The sequence below is a fragment of the Balaenoptera ricei genome, chromosome 1, assembly GCF_028023285.1.
Source record: "Balaenoptera ricei isolate mBalRic1 chromosome 1, mBalRic1.hap2, whole genome shotgun sequence".
NCBI classification, from domain to species: Eukaryota; Metazoa; Chordata; class Mammalia; order Artiodactyla; family Balaenopteridae; genus Balaenoptera; species Balaenoptera ricei.
Genome location: NC_082639.1, coordinates 129316515 through 129340097, shown reverse-complemented (window position 1 = coordinate 129340097; position 23583 = coordinate 129316515). Strand labels below are relative to the sequence as shown.

The 23583-nt window shown below is 38.7% G+C and overlaps 1 protein-coding gene across 1 annotated transcript in view; it reads right to left on the bottom strand.

The window, feature by feature from the left end:
* Positions 1–13604, bottom strand: part of MAEL (maelstrom spermatogenic transposon silencer) — a 40891-nt gene extending 27287 nt beyond the window's left edge. Inside the window, exons 1-5 of the mRNA XM_059935503.1 lie at positions 13473–13604; positions 13123–13215; positions 11056–11155; positions 9978–10133; positions 8698–8739 (exon numbers count right to left, since the gene is read on the bottom strand). Coding sequence (XP_059791486.1) covers positions 8698–8739; positions 9978–10133; positions 11056–11155; positions 13123–13215; positions 13473–13604 — 523 coding nt within the window. The remainder of the gene's footprint in view (positions 1–8697; positions 8740–9977; positions 10134–11055; positions 11156–13122; positions 13216–13472) is intronic.
* Between the last annotated feature and the right edge of the window lie 9979 nt (positions 13605–23583).

The window sequence follows — 23583 nt, the reverse complement described above, 5'->3', positions numbered from 1 at the left end:
ATAGACGCAAAAATCCTCAACAAAATACCAGCAAACCAAATCCAACAATACATTAAAAAGATAATACACCATGATCAAGTGGGATTTATCCCAGGGATGCAAGGATTTTTCAATATCCACAAATCAATCAGTGTGATACACCACGTTAACAAATTGAAGAAGAAAAACCACATGATCATCTCAATAGATGCAGAAAAAACTTCTAACAAAATCCAACACCATTTATGATAAAAACTCTCCAGCAAGTGGGCATAGAGGGAACATAACAAACCCAACATCATACTCAACGGTGAAAACATGAAAGCATTTCCTCTAAGATCAGGTACAAGACAAGGAGGTCGACTCTCCCCACTTTTATTCAACATAATTTGGAAGTCCTAGTCACAGCAATCAGAGAAGAAAGGAATCCAAATTGGAAAAGAAGTAGTACAACTGTCACTGTTCACAGATGACATGATACTATACATAGGAAATCCTAAAGATGCTATGAGAAAACTACTAGTGCTCATCAATTCGATAAAGTTGCAGGATACAAAATTAATACACAAAATCTTTTGCATTTCTATACACTAAGAACAAAAGATCAGAAAGTGAAATTAAGGAAACAACCCCATTTACCATTACATCAAAAAGAATAAAATACCTAGGAATAAATCTACCTAAGGAGGCAAAAGACCTGTACTCTGAAAACTATAAGACACTGATGAAAGAAATCGAAGATGAAAAACAAACAGATGGAAAGATATACTGTGTTCTTGGACTGGAAGAATCAATATTGTCAAAGTGACTATACTACCAAAGGTAGTCTACAGATTCAGTGCAATCCCTATCAAATTACCAACAGCAGATCTAGAACAAAAGATTTAAAGTTTGTACAGAAACACAAAAGACCCTGAATAGCCAAAGCAATCTTGAAAAAGAAAAACAGAGCTGGAGGAATCAGGCTCCCTGACTTCAGACTATACTACAAAGCTATAGTCATCAAAACCCTATGATGCTGGCAAAAAGACAGACTTATAGATCAATGGAACAGGATAGAAAGCCCAGAAATAAACCCACGCACCTATGATCAATTAATCTACGACAAAGAAGGCAAGAATATATCATGGAGAAAAGACAGTCTCTTCAATAAGTGGTGCTGGGAAAACTGGACAGCTACATGTAAAGGAATGAAATTAGAACATTCTCTAATACCATACACAAAAATAAACTTAAAATGGATTAAAAACCTCAATGTAAGACTGGATACTATAAAAATCTTAGAGGAAAACATAGGCAGAACACTCTTTGACATAAGTTGCAGCAATATCTTTTTGGATCCACCTCCTAGAGTAATGAAAATAAAAATAATAAATAAATGAGACCAAATTAAACTTAAAAGCTTTTGCACAGCAAAGGAAACCAAAAACAAAACAAACAGACAACCCACAGCATGGGAAAAACATTTCCAAATGAGGCGACCAACAAGGCATTAATCTCCCAAATCTACAAACTGCTCATGCAGCTCAATATCAAAAAAATAAACAACCCAATCAAAAAATGGGTAGAACCCTGAATAGCCAAAGCAATCTTGAGAACGAGAAATAGAGCTGGAGGAATCAGGCTCCCTGACTTGAGACTATACTACAAAGCTACAGTAATCAAGACAGTATGGTACTGGCACAAAAACAGAAATATAGACCAATGGAACAGGATAGAAAGCCCAGAGATAAACCCACGCACATATGGACACCTTATCTTTGATAAAGGAGGCAAGAATATACAGTGGAGAAAAGACAGCCTCTTCAATAAGTGGTGCTGGGAAAACTGGACAGGTATATGTAAAAGTATGAAATTAGAACACTCCCTAACACCATACACAAAAATAAACTCAAAATGGATTAAAGACCTAAATGTAAGGCCAGACACTATCAAACTCTTAGAGGAAAACGTAGGCAGAACACTCTATGACATAAATCACAGCAAGATCCTTTTTGACCCACCTCCTAGAGAAATGGAAATAAAAACAAAAATAAACAAATGGGACCTAATGAAACTTAAAAGCTTTTGCACAGCAAAGGAAACCATAAACAAGACCAAAAGACAACCCTCAGAATGGGAGAAAATATTTGCAAATGAAGCAACTGACAAAGGATTAATCTCCAAAATTTACAAGCAGCTCATGCAGCTCAATAACAAAAAAACAAACAACCCAATCCAAAAATGGGCAGAAGACCTGAATAGACATTTCTCCAAAGAAGATATACAGATTGCCAACAAACACATGAAAGAATGCGCAACATCATTAATTAGAGAAATGCAAATCAAAACTACAATGAGATATCATCTCACACCGGTCAGAATGGCCATCATCAAAAAATCTAGAAACAATAAATGCTGGAGAGGGTGTGGAGAAAAGGGAACACTCTTGCACTGCTGGTGGGAATGTAAATTGATACAGCCACTATGGAGAACAGTATGGAGGTTCCTTAAAAAACTAAAAATAGAATTACCATATGACCCAGCAATCCCACTACTGGGCATATATCCTGAGAAAACCATAATTCAAAAAGAGTCATGTACCAAAATGTTCATTGCAGCTCTATTTACAATAGCCAGGACATGGAAGCAACCTAAGTGTGCATCGACAGATGAATGGATAAAGAAGATGTGGCACATATATACAATGGAATATTACTCAGCCATAAAAAGAAACGAAATTGAGTTATTTGTAGTGAGGTGGATGGACCCAGAGTCTGTCATACAGCGTGAAGTAAGTCAGAAAGAGAAAAACAAATACCATATGCTAACACATATACACGGAATCTAAGAAAAAAAAAAAAAGGTCATGAAGAACCTAGGGGTAAGACGGGAATAAAGACACATACCTACTAGAGAATGGACTTGAGGATATGGGGAGGGGGAAGGGTAAGCTGTGACAAAGTGAGAGAGTAGCATGGACATATATACACTACCAAACGTAAAATAGGTAGCTAGCGGGAAGCAGCCGCATAGCACAGGGAGATCAGCTCGGTGGTTTGTGACCACCTAGAGGGGTGGGATAGGGAGGGTGGGAGGGAGGGAGACACAAGAGGGAAGAGGTATGGGAACATATGTATATGTATAACTGATTCACTTTGTTATAAAGCAGAAACTAACACACCATTGTAAAGCAATTATACTCCAATAAACATGTTAAAAAAAAATGGGTAGAAGGCCTAAAGATGTATTTCTCCAGAGAAGACATACAGATGGCCAAAAAGCACGTGAAAAGATGCTCAACATCACTAATTATTAGAGAAATGTAAATCAAAACTACAGTGAGTTATCACTTCACACTGGTCAGAATGGCCATCATCAGAAAGTTTACAAACAATAAATGCCGGAGAGGGTGTGGAGAAAAGGGAACCCTCCTACACTGTTGGTGGGAATGTAAATTGGTACAACCATTATGGAGAAGAGTATGAAGGTTCCTTAAAAAACTAAAAATAGAGCTGCCATATGATCCAGCAATCGCACTCCCAGGCATATAACCAGAGAAAACCATAATTCAAAAAGATACATGCACCCCAATATTCATTGCAGCACTATTTCGAATAGCCAAGACATGGAAGCAACCTAAATATCCATCGAAAGAGCAATGGATAAAGATGTGGTACACATATACAATGGAATATTACTCAGCCATAAAAAAGAATAATATAATGCCATTTGCAGCAACATGGATGGACCTAGAGATTATTATATTTAGTGAAGTAAGCCAAAGACAAATATCATATGATATTGCTTATATGTTGAATCTAAAATAGAAAAATGATACACATGAACTTACTTACAAAAAGATTCATAGCCTTAGAAAACAAATTTATGGTTACCAAAGGGGAACGGTGGGGGGAGGGATAAATTAGGAGTTTGGGATTAACATATACACGCTACTATACATAAAATTGGTAATTAACAAGGACCTACTGTATAGCACAGGGAACTCTACTCAGTACTCTGTAATAACCTATATGGGAAAAGAATCTGTAAAAGAATAGACATACATATAACTAAATGAGTTTTCTGTGTACCTGAAACTAACACAATGTTGTAAATCAACTATGTTCCACTATAAAATAAAAATTAAAGAAGCAGCTGTGGTATATATGTATGCATAGGACTACTACTCAGCCACAGAAAAGAACACAATTCTGCCATGTGCAGCAACGTGGATGGAATTGGAGGGCACTATGCTAAGTGAAGAAGCCAGACAGAGAGAGACCAATACTGCATGACATCGCTTATATGTGGATCTAAAAAAACAAACTAGCGAATACAGCATAAAAGAAGCAAACTCACACATATAAAGAACAAACCAGTGGCTACCAGTGGGAGAGGTGCAATATAGGGGTGGGGGAGTGGGAGGTACAAAGTATTGGGTGTAAGACAGGATCAAGAATGTATTGTACAACATGGAGAATATAGCCAATATTCTGTAGTATCTGTAAGTGGAAAGTAATCTTTAAAATTGCATAAAAACTAAAAATTTAAAAATATAAAAATATATAAACACCCCCTTAAAAAAAACCCAAATCCTGAGATTAGAATCCTGTGATTCCAAATCCTGAGATTCTAAATCTCAACAAGCTTTTTGTGAAGCATGATAAACTGATTCTGAATTGTATGTGGAAAAGCAAAAAGAATAACCATAATATTCCAAAAGAACAAAGTCAAGTAAATATGATCAAAATATCGTGTTTAACATATGACATGGGCACCAAAAAACAAGCAGGTCGATAGAACAGAAGATATCAGAAAGACTCATGCATAAAATGAAACGTGATGTGATACAGGTGGTACTACATATGGGGAAAAAGTTGATTATTCAATAAATTATGCTGAGACAACTGATTATCCACATGTGAAAAAAACAGAACTGAATCTCTACCTCACACATCATACATAAGTCAATTCCAGGTGGAATAAGAACTTGGAACTATAGAAGAAAATAAATATATCTTCATGGCCTTCAAGTAGAAGGGAAATCTTAAATAAGACCAAAAAACCCCACAACCATGACAGAAAAGATACATTTACTGAACTAAAAATAAAAACTTGTTCATTAAAATACACCATAAAGAGTAAAAAAATGCAAGGCACAAACTGCAAATAGGTATCTGCACACAATTAAAACAATCAATAAAAACATATATTATAAACTTCCATAAACCAATAAAGATGATAAACAATCCAATGGAGAAATGGGGAAAAGACAATGTTGAGTTAAAAAAAATACAAGTAAAGAAATATATACAATATGTTATATAAAAGTTCAAGCAGAATTAAATACATCATTTAAATATGTATTTATCATAAAATTATTTATAAAACAAAGGAAATAACACAAAATTCAGAACAGTGGTTCTCTTAAGAGGGAGGATGAAATCAGGGAAAAATACAGGGGTCTTCAATGATAACAGCAATGTGCTATTTCTTCAGCTGACTGACCAGCAGGTGCACTGCTGATCATTAATATTCTTTCCACCTTAAGTGAATGTTATGATTTTTTTGTGTGTGTATGAAGCTTCATTTTAAAAGCTGATAGACCTTTTGTACAGGAAGCTGAAAGCAGTTTCTAAGGCTTTGCTCCTTTTAAAGCAGAGCTTCTCTCTCAAAAATCATTAATTAGTGAAATAGATAGAAGCAGAGTTCCTCTGGGGAAGTGTAGGAGCATGAGATGGGCCCAAACCTCCTACCCGCTCCCCACTCCAACACACACATACAGAACCTGCACTCCCCTTCAGAGGAACATACTGGTTGGGGGGGAAGTCTGTATCAAAATCTCTTCCAATCTTGAAATTCTGCGATATTATGTGCTAAACCATAATGCCCATGACGCCTTCGCTTGATTTCACTTGTACATACTTCTTAAAAGGCCAGATAGCACAGGAGCATTTGAAATATCTACATGCACATTCCTTAACTTCTAATCAAATTGTAACCACATGTAAACTTGCTTCAGTGTGTTACTGTATGAAACACGGTCTTTTCCTAAATATCAGTTTGATTACACTAGCCCGGGCATTTTTAGTTATTATGTCGACATAACTGTCACTCTAATACACTCATTTGTCTTATTTAATTGGCACATTTCTCAGGGTTATCAAATTGGCAATTTAAGACACGCTTATATTGGTGAGCTCCAAGGATCTTAGGTTTCCTGAATGAAAAACATTGTGCTCAGTTTTAATTAGTCTGAAAAAAAACTCAAGAAAACACTCCTAGACTCCTTAATAGGTTTGTTTCTAAGAAGCACACTTTCTATACAAATTGTGAAATTTTTTGTTCTAGTTCTGTGAAAAATGCCATTGGTAGTTTGATAGGGATTGCACTGAATCTGTAGATTGCTTTGGGTAGTATAGTCATTTTCACAGTGTTGATTCTTCCAATCCAAGAACATGGTATGTCTCTCCATCTGTTTGTATCATCCTTAATTTCTTTCGTCAGTGTCTTATAGTTTTCTGCATACAGGTCTTTTGTCTCCTTAGGTAGGTTTATTCCTAGGCATTTTATTCTTTTTGTTCCAATGGTAAATGGGAGGATGCTCAACATCGCTAACCATTAGAGAAATGCAAATCAAAACTACAATGAGGTATCACCTCACACCGATCAGATGACCATCATCAAAAAATCTACAAACAGTAAATGCTGGAGAGGGTGTGGAGAAAAGGGAACCCCCTTGCACTGTTGGGGGGAATGTAAATTGATACAGCCACTATGGAGAACAGTATGGAGGTTCCTTATAAAACTAAAAATAGAACTACCATACGACCCAGCAATCCCACTACTGGGCATATACCCTGAGAAAACCATAATTCAAAGAGAGTCATGTACCACAATGTTCATTGCAGCTCTATTTACAATAGCCAGGACATGGAAGCAACCTAAGTATCCATCGACAGATGAACGGATAAAGAAGATGTGGCACATATATACAATGGAATATTACTCAGCCATAAAAAGAAATGAAATTATTTGTAGTGAGGTGGATGGACCTAGAGTCTGTCATACAGAGCGAAGTCAGAAAGAGAAAAACAAATACCGTATGCTAACACACATATATATGGAATCTAAAAAAAAAAAAAAAAAAAAGGTCATGAAGAACCTAGCAGGACAGGAATAAAGACACAGATGTAGAGAATGGACTTGAGGACATGGGGAGGGGGAAGGGTAAGCTGGGACGAAGTGAGAGAGTGGCATGTACTTATATATGCTACCAAATGTAAAACAGATAGCTAGTGGAAGCAGCCACATAGCACAGGGAGATCAGTTCGGTGCTTTGTGACCACCTAGAGGGGTGGGATAGGGAGGGTGGGAGGGAGACGCAAGAGGAAGGAGATATGGGGATATATGTATATGTATAGCTGATTCACTTTGCTATAAATCAGAAACTAACACACCATTGCAAAGCAATTATACTCCAATAAAGATGTTAGAAAAAAAAGAACCACACTTTCTGTTAATCAGTTAATTTGGAAAGACTGTAAAAATAAGCCTTTAAAAATGATTTTTTTAAAAATTTAATCAGAAACAAAATAAACAGTAAAGGGACATTCTCACAAATGAGTGTTCTGGTACATAGGGATTCCAATGCACTCATGAGATGAACAAACCAGAAAAAGAACTTAAGTAAAAATGTGAAATTAATTCACCAGCTAAGTTTCTATTTTTGGTTTTTACCACTACCTATTTCGTCAAATAACCTCAGACAATGTAACACTTGAGATTAGCTAGGTTCACACCTCAAAGTTACAACAGAATTTTTATTCTATAATTTTTTTCATTCAAAGCAACAAACTTACTAAAAAAAATTGCCTTAAACTCCTTGTTCCAAGGCCTACAGCCCTGATCCCAGGCAAACAAAAAAGGACTAGTACATATTTTTCACTAAGACTGGAAAAAACTCAAAGGACATAACCAAAAATGAGTCTAAAATATTCTCTTCATTTATAAAGAACAATATTATAAGTATTACAAAACAGCTGCTTGTTATGGCAGATTTGAAAAACTTATTTCTAATTTCAAACCCTTCTACCAGCTAATTGTCTACATTTTAAAGAAAAAAACCTGACATTTTGAATAAAACTTAAAAAGCAAACCTATTATCACGATTTTCATTTTAATCAAACAAGAAACTGGTTAAAATCTAGTTTCTAGAAAAGAGTACAAGAGCTTAGATATACACCGTCACATCCTTTGGTTGCAAAATACTTAAAATAGAAACCCGTTTTCCTCATTTGAAAAATTAATTCATAGCTGTTTTGCTGTTTAACATTCTGTTATGTTTTGAAGTATCAACTTTTTATCCCTTAATTTTGAATGGATATTCCTGCGAATGGCCCTAAATCTAGGTAACCTGACACCTGTTAAAAGACCTACCTATGCACCTGGCCAGTAAAAGCCGCTGATCTTCAAGCCAAAGGATATAAGCAGAAAAAAGAAGAAAATAAAAACACAATCTCCATAAAGGGAAAAAGATATTATCCTTTCATTCTATATAATTTTAAAGTTTTTAAGGATTACATACACCATCTACCACTTCTATGAAGATTCTCCGACAATAATTTAGGTTATTCTTCCCCCCAATCAATGTTTTATGTATCTGTTTAAAGCAACATCTTAACCAGGTACGCACGTATTCAATGCCTATATTCTACCCCATTACTTTATACTTACTTGCAGCCTGACAATGAAACCGAAATCCTCGTGGAATTTCACCTGTAATACAAAATATTTTACTGAGAGAAGCAGAAATCTGGAAACTCTCTGGTTGTGCTACAGTAATATTCCACAGGATAACCAAATCATAACATAGGTACTTGTTACTGCTATGTAAAATTACAGAAGATTAAACCCTCATAGAGGAGTTTTTTCCTAACCAAAGGTATTATGACTATCAAAGAATCTTGGTATATTGTCTAAGCTACTTTAAAAAGCAAGTTATTCCTCACAGAGAAAGAAATACTAGGTAAAGAAAACTTGTGCTAAAGGAATGTTAGCCAGGGGTCCACGAACAGGCCACAGGGATTCATGAGGCCCTTGATATAGCAAGGTATTTACGTATTTCTCGGAGGGAAAAAGTCTCCAAATTCTATTTTTTAATGTTTTACACCCGTACAGAAAAAAGTAGTTTTTTGACATGTCCTAAGCAGCAACTCTCCTAAGTGTAAGTAGGAAAATTTTTCTTGTTATCTGAAAACAAGGAAAAGTACTGGACTGTCCTAATGAATTTTAAAGCAATTGATAAAACTGAAGATGAAATTCTTCTTTTCCCAACCTCTTCTCCTTTACTCTTCTCCCTACACATTCCTCCCACTTACCTTTAAAGGTATAGTGCTCCCTTAACTACTATCTACCAACTTAGGAATTGAATTAAATCCTATGTCTTCATTACTAATTGCTTTTGATGGGGTGGAGTAGTAGGAAGAAAAAATAGTGAGAATACCCGAGAGCCTATTAAATACTAGGCTATTTCCATACCTTCTCATGTATTCCTTAGAACAGGCCTCCAATAGGCATTATCCCCAATTTATAGATGAGCTAATAGGTTCAGAAAGGATAAGTACTTTGCTCAAGGTTATAAGGCAATAGCAAGTTAAAAACTAGTGACTGTGGAGGTGAAGGATGGGGTAAAGAAAGAAAAGAGCAAAGGTATAAGAAGCCTTCAGAAATTTCTAAGATGTAAGACCGCAAATAAGCAAATAGCAGGCTACACATTTTTCAAGCATTCTATCCACCCAACTCTAATGCTTACTTGAGGTTAAAAGACTAAACCAAAAACTCTGTGTCAACACTTAGTTCTTAATAGTTTTTCATCCAATTATTATGAAGTCCTGTGTTACATTTTAAGAACTTACCTACACAACAGCTTTTAATAAAAACACTATTATCAAATAAGGTCAATATAAAAAACATAACTTTTAAAGATATAGCATCTACTCTAACTGGCCACTTACCAGGATTTATAAAGCTGTGGAAATCTGCCATAATACCTTCTTGGAGAGAATATTTAACACAGCCTATTTCACAAGGGAGGAAGCGCTGTTCACAGTGAGGAGGTAGCTCGCCATGGCTAAAAATGTTCAAAAAATAAAAAATGCCTCCAAGGAGAGCTTTAAAAAAAAATAATAAAAAGACAACACGAACAGATGAGCATTTCGCATTTACCCCTTTGACAAAACCAAAAGATTTAGAACCTTTCTCCTTGTGTTCCTATATCCCTAAATGAGCTGGAAAAGAGAAAATAAATCAGCTATACCAGGTAAATTAATCAATTTTTATAATTACACTTATCAAGGATTAAAGTAGTAACCACTCTGTGCATGAAGGAACAAAATTATTCAAACTTGCAGCCAGCTCTACATAATTTAGCTGTATCTCAGGAATGACTTAAGAAAAGCTGTGACCCATACTCAAAAAATATAAGGGCTAGGGAAATAAAACCAAGTACAATCAGTGTAGAAAAACTCTGATATAAACTATGGACAATTTAGTTCACTCTTTACTTTTTACCAATATACACAAGACCACTTATAAATTCTCTAAAGGAAGAAAGAAATGTGAGAATGTAAGGAGGTCTTATTTACCAGGATTGGCCACACTTATGACTGCTAAAGATTAAATTTTTAACAAAGAACACATTTAATAAAAAACAGCCAGAAGGAATAGCAAGGACTCTGATTAGCTATGTTTTTATCTAGGCTAGCTCAATTTATCTTTACCTTTATAACAAGTGTATGTTAGTGTCTAGCTATAAACACTTAAATCCAAAAAGTACGTTTAATAACATATGAAGTGGTAGAAAACAAGAGACCAGATTTTTGCCAAAAAAAAAAAAAAATTCTCCAGTGTTACTTCAACGAATGCACATTACCCGATCTTTCACAACTTTAGTGCCATCATGTTCAAACACCTGTAGTCAATTACTTTGAAATGCAGAATCAAAATGAACAGAACACATGTTTACTGATCAATATATCATAGTATTTTTAAGCACCCAAATTTATCTAAGCAAACAGTTTAGGATTACTCTACCTTGATCACTTTTTAGAGACAAGCTTGACATATCCAGGGGTGAAACATTCTGCTTTGGTACAAGCATGCCTGGCCTCCTCAGTGGGGTGGAAACAGGTTTCTAAAGAAAAAGGTAATCATTGACCACATACTTGAACTCTCGCTGGGCACTTTATACCATATATTTAAATTTAGCAAAATAACTGCAAAACAACCCACAGATTACTTTGGTAACCTCTCCAGGCCAATAAACCCAATGAGTATATAAATAAATAATCGTCAATAAAACCAACACTCAAAGGCAAACAATGGCAAAAATCTATAAATATTTTGTATCAAAAGGCTGAGTGGTAAATAACCACTCCAATTACTGCTGAAAGCCATTTGCCACCTACTGATAATCTAAACTAATCCTATTGGGTCACACAATACATGCCTGTCCAGTAGCTAAAAAAATATCATTTCCCAGGACTTCCCTGGTGGCGCAGCGGTTAAGAATCCGCCTGCCAATGCAGGGGACACGGGTTCGAGTCCTGGGCCGGGAAGATCCCACATGCCGCGGAGCAACTAAGCCCGTGTGCCACAACTAGAGCCTGCGCTCTAGAGCCCGCAAGCCACAACTACTGCAGCCCACGTGCCTAGAGCCTGTGCTCTGCAACAAGAGAAGCCACCGCAATGGGAAGCCCGTGCACCACAACAAAGAGTAGGTCCTGCTCACCACAACTAGAGGAAGCCCGTGCACAGCAATGAAGACCCAATGCAGCCAAAAATAAATAAATAAATAAATAAATTTATTTTAAAAAAAAATCATTTCCCAAAGTACTCTAATATTATTTGTTCTTCACTCAAAATAAAAACCAGATTGTGCTGGCTCCAAGTCTCAATGACGTATACATACAACACGGCTTTCATTTTGAGGGGAGATGTCTTAAGACACTGTAGTTAGAAGAAAAAAAAAAAATTATGGCTCACAAGTACAAATTCAACTGATTAGAGCTTCTACTCAAACATAAAGCCATAAAATAAAAATCTCTCAAACTTAAAACAAGCAAAACTCTCTCGAATTTCAATCCAATATTAACAGTTTATAATAAGAACAGAATTTTTGCTATGTAAGAATGGGAAGAACACAGAGGGAGGGGGGAAATTCCACAATTACCTTGCCTTTTCTTGATATGAATCAGCAACAAATTTTATTTTATTTTTTTTTTAAATGGAACTAGTTTTTTTTGTTTGTTTGCTTTTTAATTTTTATTTATTTATTTATTTATTTATGGCTGTGTTGAGTCCTCGTTTCTGTGCGAGGGCTTTCTCTAGCTGCGGCAAGCGGGGTCCACTCTTCATCGCGGTGCGCGAGCCTCCCACCATTGCGGCCTCTCTTGTTGCGGAGCACAGGCTCCAGACGCGCAGGCTTAGTAATTGTGGCTCACGGGCCCAGCCGCTCCGCGGCATGTGGGATCCTCCCAGACCAGGGCTCGAACCCGTGTCCCCTGCATTGGCAGGCAGATTCTCAACCACTGCGCCACCAGGGAAGCCCACAAATTTTATTTAGTGCTTTAACATTCTGCTACACAGAACTTAACCCAAATAAACTTTATACAACTCTTACCTGTAAGACACAAACATTCACCAACATCCACAAATCTTGTTATTTCCATACTTTAAACACAGGAACTGGCCTCGTTCCAGGTGTCATTCAAAAAGAGAGAGTGGACCAAACTACTTTTAAACATTTGAAAAAGGGTTCTTAAATCATAAAGGAGTTGAAAGAGACCCTTAGAGGTCATCTAGTACAAACCCTAAATATCAACGCTCCCTTTGCTGATCACGGTCTACTGGGTGCAGGTTTCCTAATGGGATTTTCCCTGGCCTTCACCATCAAATGATACCAAGGTGTGCCCTAGTACCGGAGCCTGCTATTTTTTAGCAGGCATTCTCTGACATGAGGAAAAAAATGAAAAACTCTTCTTTGCACTCACCCAAATCACCCAGTCGTGTACCATTGACATTCACCCATTCACTCATCCAGCATTTACTGAGCATGCCTATGTGCCAGGAAGGTGACTGCTCTTCTCTGGCTAACTTTACCTGCTTCTCCGAAGGCCCAGAGTCCTTCCCCTGGGCAGCCCTCCACTCTCGAGCCATTTCTGCATATTTCTTCTTTTCCTCCTCCCTCAGGAGCTTGAGGAGATACAAGAGGGAGACAAGCCGCAGCAGTGAGGACCTACTGCCCAGGGCCCCGCCTGTAGATGCCTGCACATTACAGGGAGGCGGAAGCGGCGTCGGTTGCCCTGAGCCGCGGACGGGAGGGCGGGCGGGGGGGGGGGGGTGTTCCTCCCCCTCCAGCAGGGGCCCAGGGGTCACTGGCTTCCTCGAGTCTTCTTTCCCTCCCGTTTGCTCAACTGCCCGACCCCGGGCTCACCGGCCTCCAGCCTTACCGCCCAGTCACTGGAACAGTAGGGGATGGCATCAGTGACGCGAGCCACGGGCAGGCCTCTCCGCCGTAGTTCGGGGATCTTCTCCTGCACGAAGAAATAGTAGGAATTGCGACTGGCCCTGCGGTTAGGCATGGTGAGTGCGGTACAGGCCTCGAAGCGGGCCAGAGACAGTACCACACTCAGCCGCCCTCGTCCGGCTCACGCTCTTAGTAACCGAGGTGGAGGCCTGCGCGCGCAGGTCCGTAGCTCTCAGCCAATCAGGGCATGGTGCGCAGGCGCATTGGCCTCGCCAGGAGAAAAACAGCCAGAGATGGTAAGATTCCCCCTCGTGCGGCCATGGGGGCGGGGGGGTGGGGTGGGGGGGAAGAGAGGTGACAGGTGAGGAGCATTGTGATTGGCTGGGATGAGTCGTTGGCGGAGGTCTTGTCACGTGGAAGGCTTGGAGCAATTTCCGTATATTATTGCGTAACATCCATCAAAACAGGTAGAGAGGAAGAGGACCAGCAAGTGCTTCAGGTTCTTCGATGTTTTACAACTGTAAGGGGCCAAATCCGTGCTGAGAATTGTGAAAGGTATTGGATGGGGGGACAGAGTGAGGAACGCGACAAACAAGATCTTTTCCCTCAAGAAGTTTACAATCTAAAGGTAAGGGAGGCGGGTAAGATGAGGAAAACCACCAGTATGATTTGATTTGGGTTTTCCCCATTCTTAAATGACATTATTGTTTCAAAGAACATGGTTTTTAAAAACGCAGTTTTTCTTAAGTGTTTGTAAGGAGACATACAGTAAGAGTCTGAGATTTTAAATAATGTCTTTGAATAAAGTGTTATAGATTTCCTCATAAAGGTCTGGTTTATTTATTTATTTTTTTGGTTGTTTTATTCCTAGAATATATTTGGAACTATTATATGTATTTCTTTTTTCCATTATATTTTCTAATTAGTTACTGCTGATGTGTAGAGAAGGTATTGATTTTACTGTTAATCTTGTGTATTTAGTCACCCTGCTGAACTCTCAGATTGGTTCAAATAGTGCCAATCGATTTTATTGGATTTTCTAGTAATATGTGCTTCCAGCAGAAATTCCTATCTGTGTTCAGTTTATTGAGTATGTGTTGTATGTATATGTATGTATATGTTTTAAAATCAAGAACAGGAGTTGAAATTTCATTAAATGCTTTTTGTGCATCTTTTCAGATGACCGTATGGTTTTATTCTTTAATTGGTTAGCTCAATAAATGATATTGCTAGGTTTTTCTAATGTTAAAGCAGCCTACCATTCCTACTACTATAACCTCTTCTTGATCATGCTTGGCATTGCTTATTTTTTAAAGCATACTTAATGTGGGATTTTTGCTTCCTTGATTGAAGTGATATTAAGTTACAGATTTTTTTCGTGATATCCTTACAAAATGTTGGTATCAGCGTTGTAATAGCCTCATAAAATGAACTGCTATCTTTTTTCTCTGTTCACTTTGAACAACAGATGGAATTATCTATTCCTGGACAGTTTGGTAGAACTTCACTAGTAAAACTCTTTGATCATAGTATATCTTTGGAGGGTGGGGTTGACCTTTGATTACCATTTCAATACTTTGTATGGTTATTAGTCTTTTCAGGTTTCCTACCTTTCCTTCAACCAATTTTGGTAATTCATTACTTTTTATAGAATTGTTTATTTCATTTAGGTTTTCATTTATATTGCTGTAAAATGTTGGCAAGAATGTGACATAACTAGAATTTTCATACAGTGGCAGTTTCTTACAAAGTTACACATACATTTAACATAGGACCAAGAACTTCCACTCATTTAGGAGAAATGAAAAAATATATCCCCTTGGAAATGAATTTCATAGCAGCTCTATTTATAAGAGCCCCAAACTGGACAACCCAAGTGTTCACTAAGAGATGAACTGATTTAAAAATTGTGGTATAGCCATAGTAGACTGCTATTCAGGAATGAAACGCAATGAACTATTGATATTCAACATGGATGAATTTCAAGATAATTTTGTTGAATGAAAAAAGGCATACATAAAAGGATAGATACTGTATGATTCCACTTATACAAAACTCAATAAAAGGCAAAACTATCATTTAGAAATCAGATCAGCAGTTACCTAGGGCCAAGAGGTAGACAAAGGGGATTGACTGAGAACTGACAAGAGAACTCCTGGGTTGTCAGAAATATTCTATACCTTGATTGTAGTGGTAGTAGTTACAGGTGGCATATAGTTGTCAAAACTCCTCAAATAATACATTTAAAAGGTGTGCATTTTATTGTGTGTAAATTATACTTCAATAAAGTTGATTTAAAAAACAAAATTGATTGGCATAAAATATTTGCTTGTAATTTAAAATATACATAATTCCTAATGTTATTTATACCTTGTCTTTTTTCCTCTTACTACTTGCCAAAGTTTATTTTATTGATCTTTAAAAAAAAACAACTTTGGGTTTTATTGATGAACTTTACAGTTTTCCTATTCCTTTTTATATCTGCTTTAAGTTTACAGAGTCCCTCTTTCTATTACTTCAGGCTAGTTTGTGGTTCTTTTTCTAGTTTCTTGAATAAAAAGCTTCATTCAAGTATTTCAATTTCTATTTACTATCTTTCTAGTTTTCTTATTTTTCCTTTTTCTGTTTTAGTTGGATTGATCAGTTATTTTTTTCTCTACTTTCTCTTACATTGGTTTCAAGTTATGCATTCTATTTTGCTTCATTCAGTAGCTACCCATATTTTTAAGACACCTGTTTTAAAACATATTTTTATAACAACTTATACAGTTAATAGGTACCCATTACCTATTAGACAAATAGACCCATTCTTCCCAAATAGACAAGAAGCTTAGAAAGCTATTGCTTCCCCTCACTTAGTATCCCAGCCCACTGCTCCACCACCCCATTGCCATCTCCCATGTTATTATCTGGGATTTTAGTTCCAGACTGCTTTTTTATACCAATGTTGAGACATGATGGAAGTACAGTAAGTTAAATACATATATCTAAAGCATATGACTTGATGAGCTTTAACATATGTGTACAGCTGTGAAACCATCACCACCATCAAGATAATGAACATATCCACCCCTAAAAGTTTCCTCACTACCCCCTTAGGCTGCTTGAAGTTGCCCCATAGTTCACTAATATTCTATTCATTTTTTTCCCTTCAGTCTTTGTTCTTTGCATTTCATTTTGCATTTTCTACTGCTCTTTCTTCAGGTTTACTGATCTTTTCGTCTGCAGTGTCTAATTCGTTACTAATCCCATCCAGTGTATTTTTTGTATCAAATCATTTAGTTTTCATCTCCAGAATTTGATTTAAATCTTCTTTATATCTTCTGTATTTCTACTTAACATGGTCTATCTGCCCTCTACCTTTAACACGGAATGTAGTTATAATAAGGAATATAGTTATAATAACTACTAAATGTCTTTGCCTACTCATTTCATCATCTGTGTCATTTCTGGGTCTGTTTCTACTGTTTGATTTTTCTCCTTATTATGGGTTATATTTTGTCCTGCTTCTCTGTAAGCTTGGCAATATTTGGTTGGATGACGGTTGTAAATTTTACCCTGTTGAATGCTGCATATTTTTGTATTCTTATAAATATTCTTGTGCTTTGTGTTATGTTATTTGGAAACAATTTTAGTCTAGTTTTTCCTCCTTTTGAGGTTTGCTTTTATGCCTTGTTATTCAGAATCAGAGCAACCTTTAGGACTAATTTTCTCCTCTGCTGATATAACACCCTTCTGAGTACTCTTCCTGACAACCCATGAATTTGGAGGTTTTTCCACTTTGGCTAATGGAAACACAGACTATTTCTAGCCCTGTGAATTTCAAGGATTGTTCCTTCTAATCCTTTCACGTTGTTCTTTCCCTGGCACTGTATAGTTTCCTCCCACACATGCACTGATCAGCATTCAGCTGGAGCTCCAAGGGAGATCCTCAGCAGATTTCCAGAGCTTTTTCTTCGTGCTGCTCTCTCTGTCTGGTACTCTGCCCTGTGAACTCTAGCCACCCTGGCCTACCAGACACCCAACACCATCTCCTTAACCCAGGGAGACCACAGGACTCTGCCTAGGTTACCCCTCTTAATGCTGCATTCTGGATCCTCTCTCTGGGCAGCAACCTGGGGCAATCACAGGGCTCACCCTGTTTCTGTTCTTTCAAGGATGACTCATCTCTGCTTCCTGATGTCCAGTATCTGAAAACATTGTTTCATATATTTTAACCAGTTTTTTAGTTGTTTCAGGCTGCTGGATAAATTCATGTCCTGTTACTCCATCTTGGCCAAGATCGCCTTATCTTACTTTAAAAATTCAAAATAATATTTTGATTTAACTGTTAAATGTTTAAATAGGTGATCGGAGGCAAACCTCTCTGAGGAGGTGCCATTTAAAATGAGAAAGGATGCAAAGGTACGGAGCTAGTCATGCGAAGAGCTGAAAGAAGAGCATTCCAGACAGAGGGAACAGCACATGAAAAGGCCTCACGCAATAAAGAATTTTTTGAATCCTCAGAACAGATGGAAGACCGGTTGGTGTTGCTGAAGTGTATCCAGTCAGGTGGAGAGGGGTGCATGCTGAGGATAGAGTGACCAGCAGAGATTTGGGCATGGCCAGTGTCAGGGGTTCAAGTATTACTCTAAGGACATGGGTGGTCATTTAAGGGATTTTTTTAAAGTGTCATTATATAGTTTACAGTTTAAGAAGGTCACTCTTGATGCTAGTCAGAGAACAGGTTCAAATCAGCAAGAATGGGCACGAGGAGTTGAGTTAGGAGGCTTCCTCAGGAGTCCACGTGAGTTGATGATGACGTAGAACAGAGACATGGAGCAGACATGGAGACGTGAGGACGGTTTCACTTGTACTTTGTGGAAAAACAGAACTAGCTGATGGATTGGCTGCAGGAGTAAGAGAAAGGGAGGAATCCTAGGGTTTCGACTCGGGTAACCCAGTGGCAAGTGGTGTCTTTTTGTAAAATAGCGAGGACTGTGCTAGTGCCAAAGAGGGTCCAACGCTCCTCATAATTCTATTACCTGCTCCTCTCCTTCTTTGATACAATTGATTTTTTTTCCAGTTTTACTTAAGTAAAGTCCTATGTAAACAGAACAGTTTTTCCCTTTTTCCAACCACATTGATCTTCCTATTCAGAAATTCTAGAGGGGGGCAGGTTTTTGTTGGGGGTATGCATGGCAGGGGCCGGGGGGGGGGGATCAAGAATCCAGTTATGGACATGTTAATTTTGAAATGCCTATTATACAGTCAAGTGGAGATGTCAAGCAGGCAATCGGCTAAGTCTGGAGTTCTGGGCTAGAGATAGAATTTGGAAGTAAGCCACATAAAGCTGGTACTTAAATTCATGGAAATAGATGCGATTGCTTAGGCTGAGAGTGAAGAGAGAAAACAAGGATCCAGGATGGAGTCCTGAGGAACACCAGCATTTAGAAGTCAGTTAGAAAAAGAAAACCCAGTAAAGGTAAGGAAGAAGGAATGTCTGAGGAAGCAGGGAGAAAACCACGGAAACTAAGAGAAGAGTTTCTAAGAGGAAGTGCTTCATTCATTTAATATTAAGAGTCTGCTGAGTGCTAGGCTCTATTTCAGGCACAATAAGTTGAACAGAACAAACCTAATAATGAGGAAGGCAGACAATAAAGAAATAAACAACTATGTGTATAATAAGATGTCCGAACATCTTATTGGACAATAAGTCCAATGAAGAAAGATAATACACGATAAGGGAATAGGGACTGATGGAGGGGACAATTTTAGGGTGGTCAGAAGAGCCTCTATTTGAAGAAATGAAATTTAAGCAAACACTGGAAGTGAGGAAACAAACCATGAAGATGTCAGGCAAAGAGCGTTCCAGACCAAGGGAGTAGCAAGTGCAAAAACTCCAAGGTGGGCACACGTCAGGGGTGTTTAAGGAATAGCAAAGTAAGTCTGTGGCTGGAGTGAAGTGAGCAAGGGGGAGAGCAGAGAGGATATTGCAGAGGGAGCTTGGGCCGAATCATACAGGGCTTATAAGGTCACTGTGAGGATTTTCGATTTCAATCTAAAGGGGTGAGAAGCCATTGGAAATTTGGATGGCTTCTACTTTTTTTCTTAAAATATTAAGTATGAGGTGTGATTTTCAGCTGAGTGAGTGTTATGAAACCACCCCAAAAGAAACAGCATTTTAGTAAAATGTTTTTCCTCATGCTATTTTTGTCCTGATGCTAGTTTAAATTAAGGCCCTGACAGTACGGTTAAGGTGCATCCTCCAACCCGTGCTAATAATAATAGTAATAATAGCTAACATTCATTGAAAGCTACCATGTCAGACTCCCTGCTAAACACTGCACAGCATAATCTCATCTCTCCTCTTCATAACAACCCTATGAAATAGATTCAATGATCATCCCCATTTTGCAGAGTGAGAAATTGAGGCTCAGAGTGGTAAAGTGCCTTCCCCAGGCCACACAGCCCATGAGCGGCTCTAACCTCTGTGAGATCCCTGCTTCTTTAATATAAGTATTCCAAGTTGTTCATTATAGGTGCTCAAGGATGTTTATTACACGGTGCTTTGCCAAAGCAAAAAAGGGGAATTTCCAAGTTCCCCATCTTCTCTAGACATTGCCTGAATGCACACCACATTCTTGAGTAACTCACCCTGAAGTCTGGTTGATTACTTGGCTTACTCAGTCTGTACACACGCAACCTGTTGTCAGGTCATGTGGATTCTACTTCTTGTGTCTCCCTGTAATGTCTCTCTTACCTACTATTTGCTTCTCATTCCTGCCATGCTATAGCTTAGTTCTGGTACTTGTTCCTTCTTGGGCTCTTGTGATGAGCTCTCCCATGGAAGAGGCCTCTGCCTGTTGTCTCTCTTTCCACCAGTACATCCTACATCCTGTGGCCACAATAACTTGGCTGAAATACAGGTCTAATCTTGTTCTTCTGCTTAGATATCCTTATGGGTGGTCCATTGCCTGCAGAGTTCAGTCCAGACCTGATAGCCTGGATCACCTTGGTCCGACCTCAGCCAACTTTTCCAGCCTCATTGCTGACTCATATTCCTGGCAGCAGGCCCCACGCTCATCTCGGCCCATTGCTTATGCATTTGCACTACCTCCTGCTCCATTTCTGCTTTTAGAAATTCTGCTCAGATCATGTTTAAGACTTAGCTCAGGGGTCACCTTTTCATGAAGACATCTCTGACCAGCACTCCAGACGGGTAACTGACCCCTCTCCCTTTGTTCCCAAACCATACCTAGAACATGTCCTAATATGGGCCCTGTCACACTATCACATTTAAAGGCCATGTGTCTCTCTCTCCCCCACCCCAACACACACACACACACGGCTACAACCCAACTGTAAGCTCTTTGACAGAAGAGGCTGTGACTCATCCATCTTTGAATTCCTACTCATCTTGAATTTCTAGACAGCATAGTATCTAAAATACAGTAGGTGCTCAGTGAATGTATATGGAATAAATAAATGAATGAATTCAAGAAAGAGAGAAGAGAAGATGAGGAAAAGGGAAGAAGGCCCTGGAACAGGTTGTAATTAATTAGACAGAAATTCATATTGATCATCTCTGTGTATAGGGCACCCACTCAGAATCGGGTAGGAGTACAGAATTAACGATTCGAGAGAGAGCCTCACCCCACGACTCCAACACAAAGGTCAAGGCTGCCGTTCTTTAACACTAGCTTTTCGAGAGCCCGCAAATGACCCTTCCATTGCTAGAGCTGCTTCCCTTCGTGCTGTTGAGTGTTCTGACTCTGTTGTTCCAGCTGCCTTACCTGCCTGTTTTCTGGGGGTGAGGTCATTGGATGACATACTTATTCTGGCTCACTTCCCTCTCTTGGGCTCTGTCTTTGACCCGTGCCAGGGGAGAAGGCCTCTAGGAGAATGCTTAGGGCTGAGAAGCAATCTTCTGGCTTAATCGTCAAGACCTAGAACCCAAAGCCTGGATAAAATACAGAAAGACAGGCCCCCTTCATCATTCCCCCTTTGGGCTAAAAGGTGCTGCTTGATCACTGGAATCTGCTCTGCTGCTAATCTGGGGGGCTGTTGATGCTGTGCTGGCTTCCAAAGGAGGCTAACACTGAAACAAAAACAAAAGCAGACACTGGAGATAGGGCTCCTAAAAGAGAAGCAGCCTTACTTCATCTTCGGCTCTGTAACTCACAGAGAAATTATAGGTTGAACTGTCAGTCACTAAGGGCTCCCAGGGCTTCAACTGCTCATAATTAACTTGATTAACAGCTCATGATTGAGACAGAATGAGTGCAGGTGTACATTTGGGGGCTTTGTATCTGGCTAAAGATACAGGCCTGACAAGACACCTGTCACCCCTTCTTGGTGACTCTCTCCTTCCTCCAGGGATGTCGCAGAGACTGAGTAAATTGTGGCACAGCTGTATCTTTTGTCCAAGCAACTCTTTCTACATTGTAGAACTATTAGAGCATGTAGAAAATCTAAAGAAGAAAATATAAATGAATGACTATCCTACCTGAGATAACCATTATTACTCTTTTGTTGTTTCCATTATCTCTTTTAAATACATTTTCCATATTTGAGACCATGCCCTAAATATAGTTTGATGTTCTGCTCTTTTTGTCTGCACATTATCCTTGGAGAGACCTCTGTGGGGAAAGCATAGCGAGCTAACTCAGGTGGGGGCCACCCACCGTTGGTGGGGTCTGGCCTCAGGATGGGGCAAGCAGACATCATCGAATTCTGCCCCCCCTGCACCCCCGCAGTTTGATTTGAAGCCTGAGACAGCAGGCTCTTGGGTTAAATCTGCTTCAAGTATGTGAAATTTTCAGTACATTCTCCCAATCTTTTACTTATTATATACTTACCACTGTTCTTGGCAGTACAGCTTTTTAAAATTCTTTGGCATCATGTGCTTTATATTTGCATTTCCTTTCTTTAAAGCATTTTCTTAATGAAACAATTTATTCTGCAATATGAAAGGGCTTCCAGATTGAAAATGTTTCCAGTTTCCAGTACAGGGTGCCTAGAGTCTCCAGTATTTGTTTGTTTGTTTATTTATTTTAGTTTATCACTTTAATTTAGATTTTTTAAAAAAAATTATAATTCATTGAAGGTGGTTTTGAAGATATGGGGGATGGGGAACATTAACAAACTGAAAAGGTAGCACAAGAGAAGGAAAGAGGAACAAAACTTAGGTGAGAAACGTGGTATCTGTTTTAAAGTCACACCTCATAGATTCCTCCTGGAAGAACAGATCAGAGAGAAGTAGAAATGTGATATTATCTGTGTGCTTTAAAAAGATCTACATTCAGCAGAATTCATGTGCATGCATGCCTATGTGCCTGCAATGAAATCATGTTTTAAAGAGGATTCAGCTGCATTATATTTATAACTATGTGGTTGCTACCAGCTACCAGCCTGTCTCCTTGCGGTGGTTCACTTCTCTTTTCTCCATGTCCTAATTCTGTTCTAAAGGGTGCAACTTTGGCAAAGCCGCCTGTCAGTCCACACCCACTCCCCATCATATACAATTCCAGCTGTGGCTTCCTGGGAAGCCTGATCTGGTCCCACATAGGCCTATATTCTGACATTTTGTCTCTGGTTGCAGCAGAAAGTTTGAAGTGTTGGGGATCCGGACCCTTCCCTTGGCGGTGAAAAATTCATCTCTATGGGGGTCCTGTCCTATTTGGCCAGGATAAAAGGACAACTGGAGCTTAACCAGATCTGAATCTGAGGCTCATTTGCAAACATCAACTCAACAGCCTCCCAGAAAAACAAAAAAGTGATTAAGTAATGCTTCTTAAACATTAGTGAGCTTCAGAAGAATGTGAGGAAGGCAGTTAAAATGCAGATTTCCAGGTCCCACCCAGAATTTCTGATATCATAGTTTTTAGTAGAGACTGGTAATCTGCATTTAAGCAAACACTTTTATGTGATTCTGATGCCAAAGTTCAAAAACCACACTTGGAAGAGCACCAGGGTTCTGGGGTCATATCCTGCTACCTCCACCAATACAGCAAAATAATACCATTGTCCCACCCTCCTCCTACCTCCATCCTTTAGGCTGCATGTTTTGAATCATCAGGTGTACCCTTAAAGTTCCTCTTAACCCTCCATCA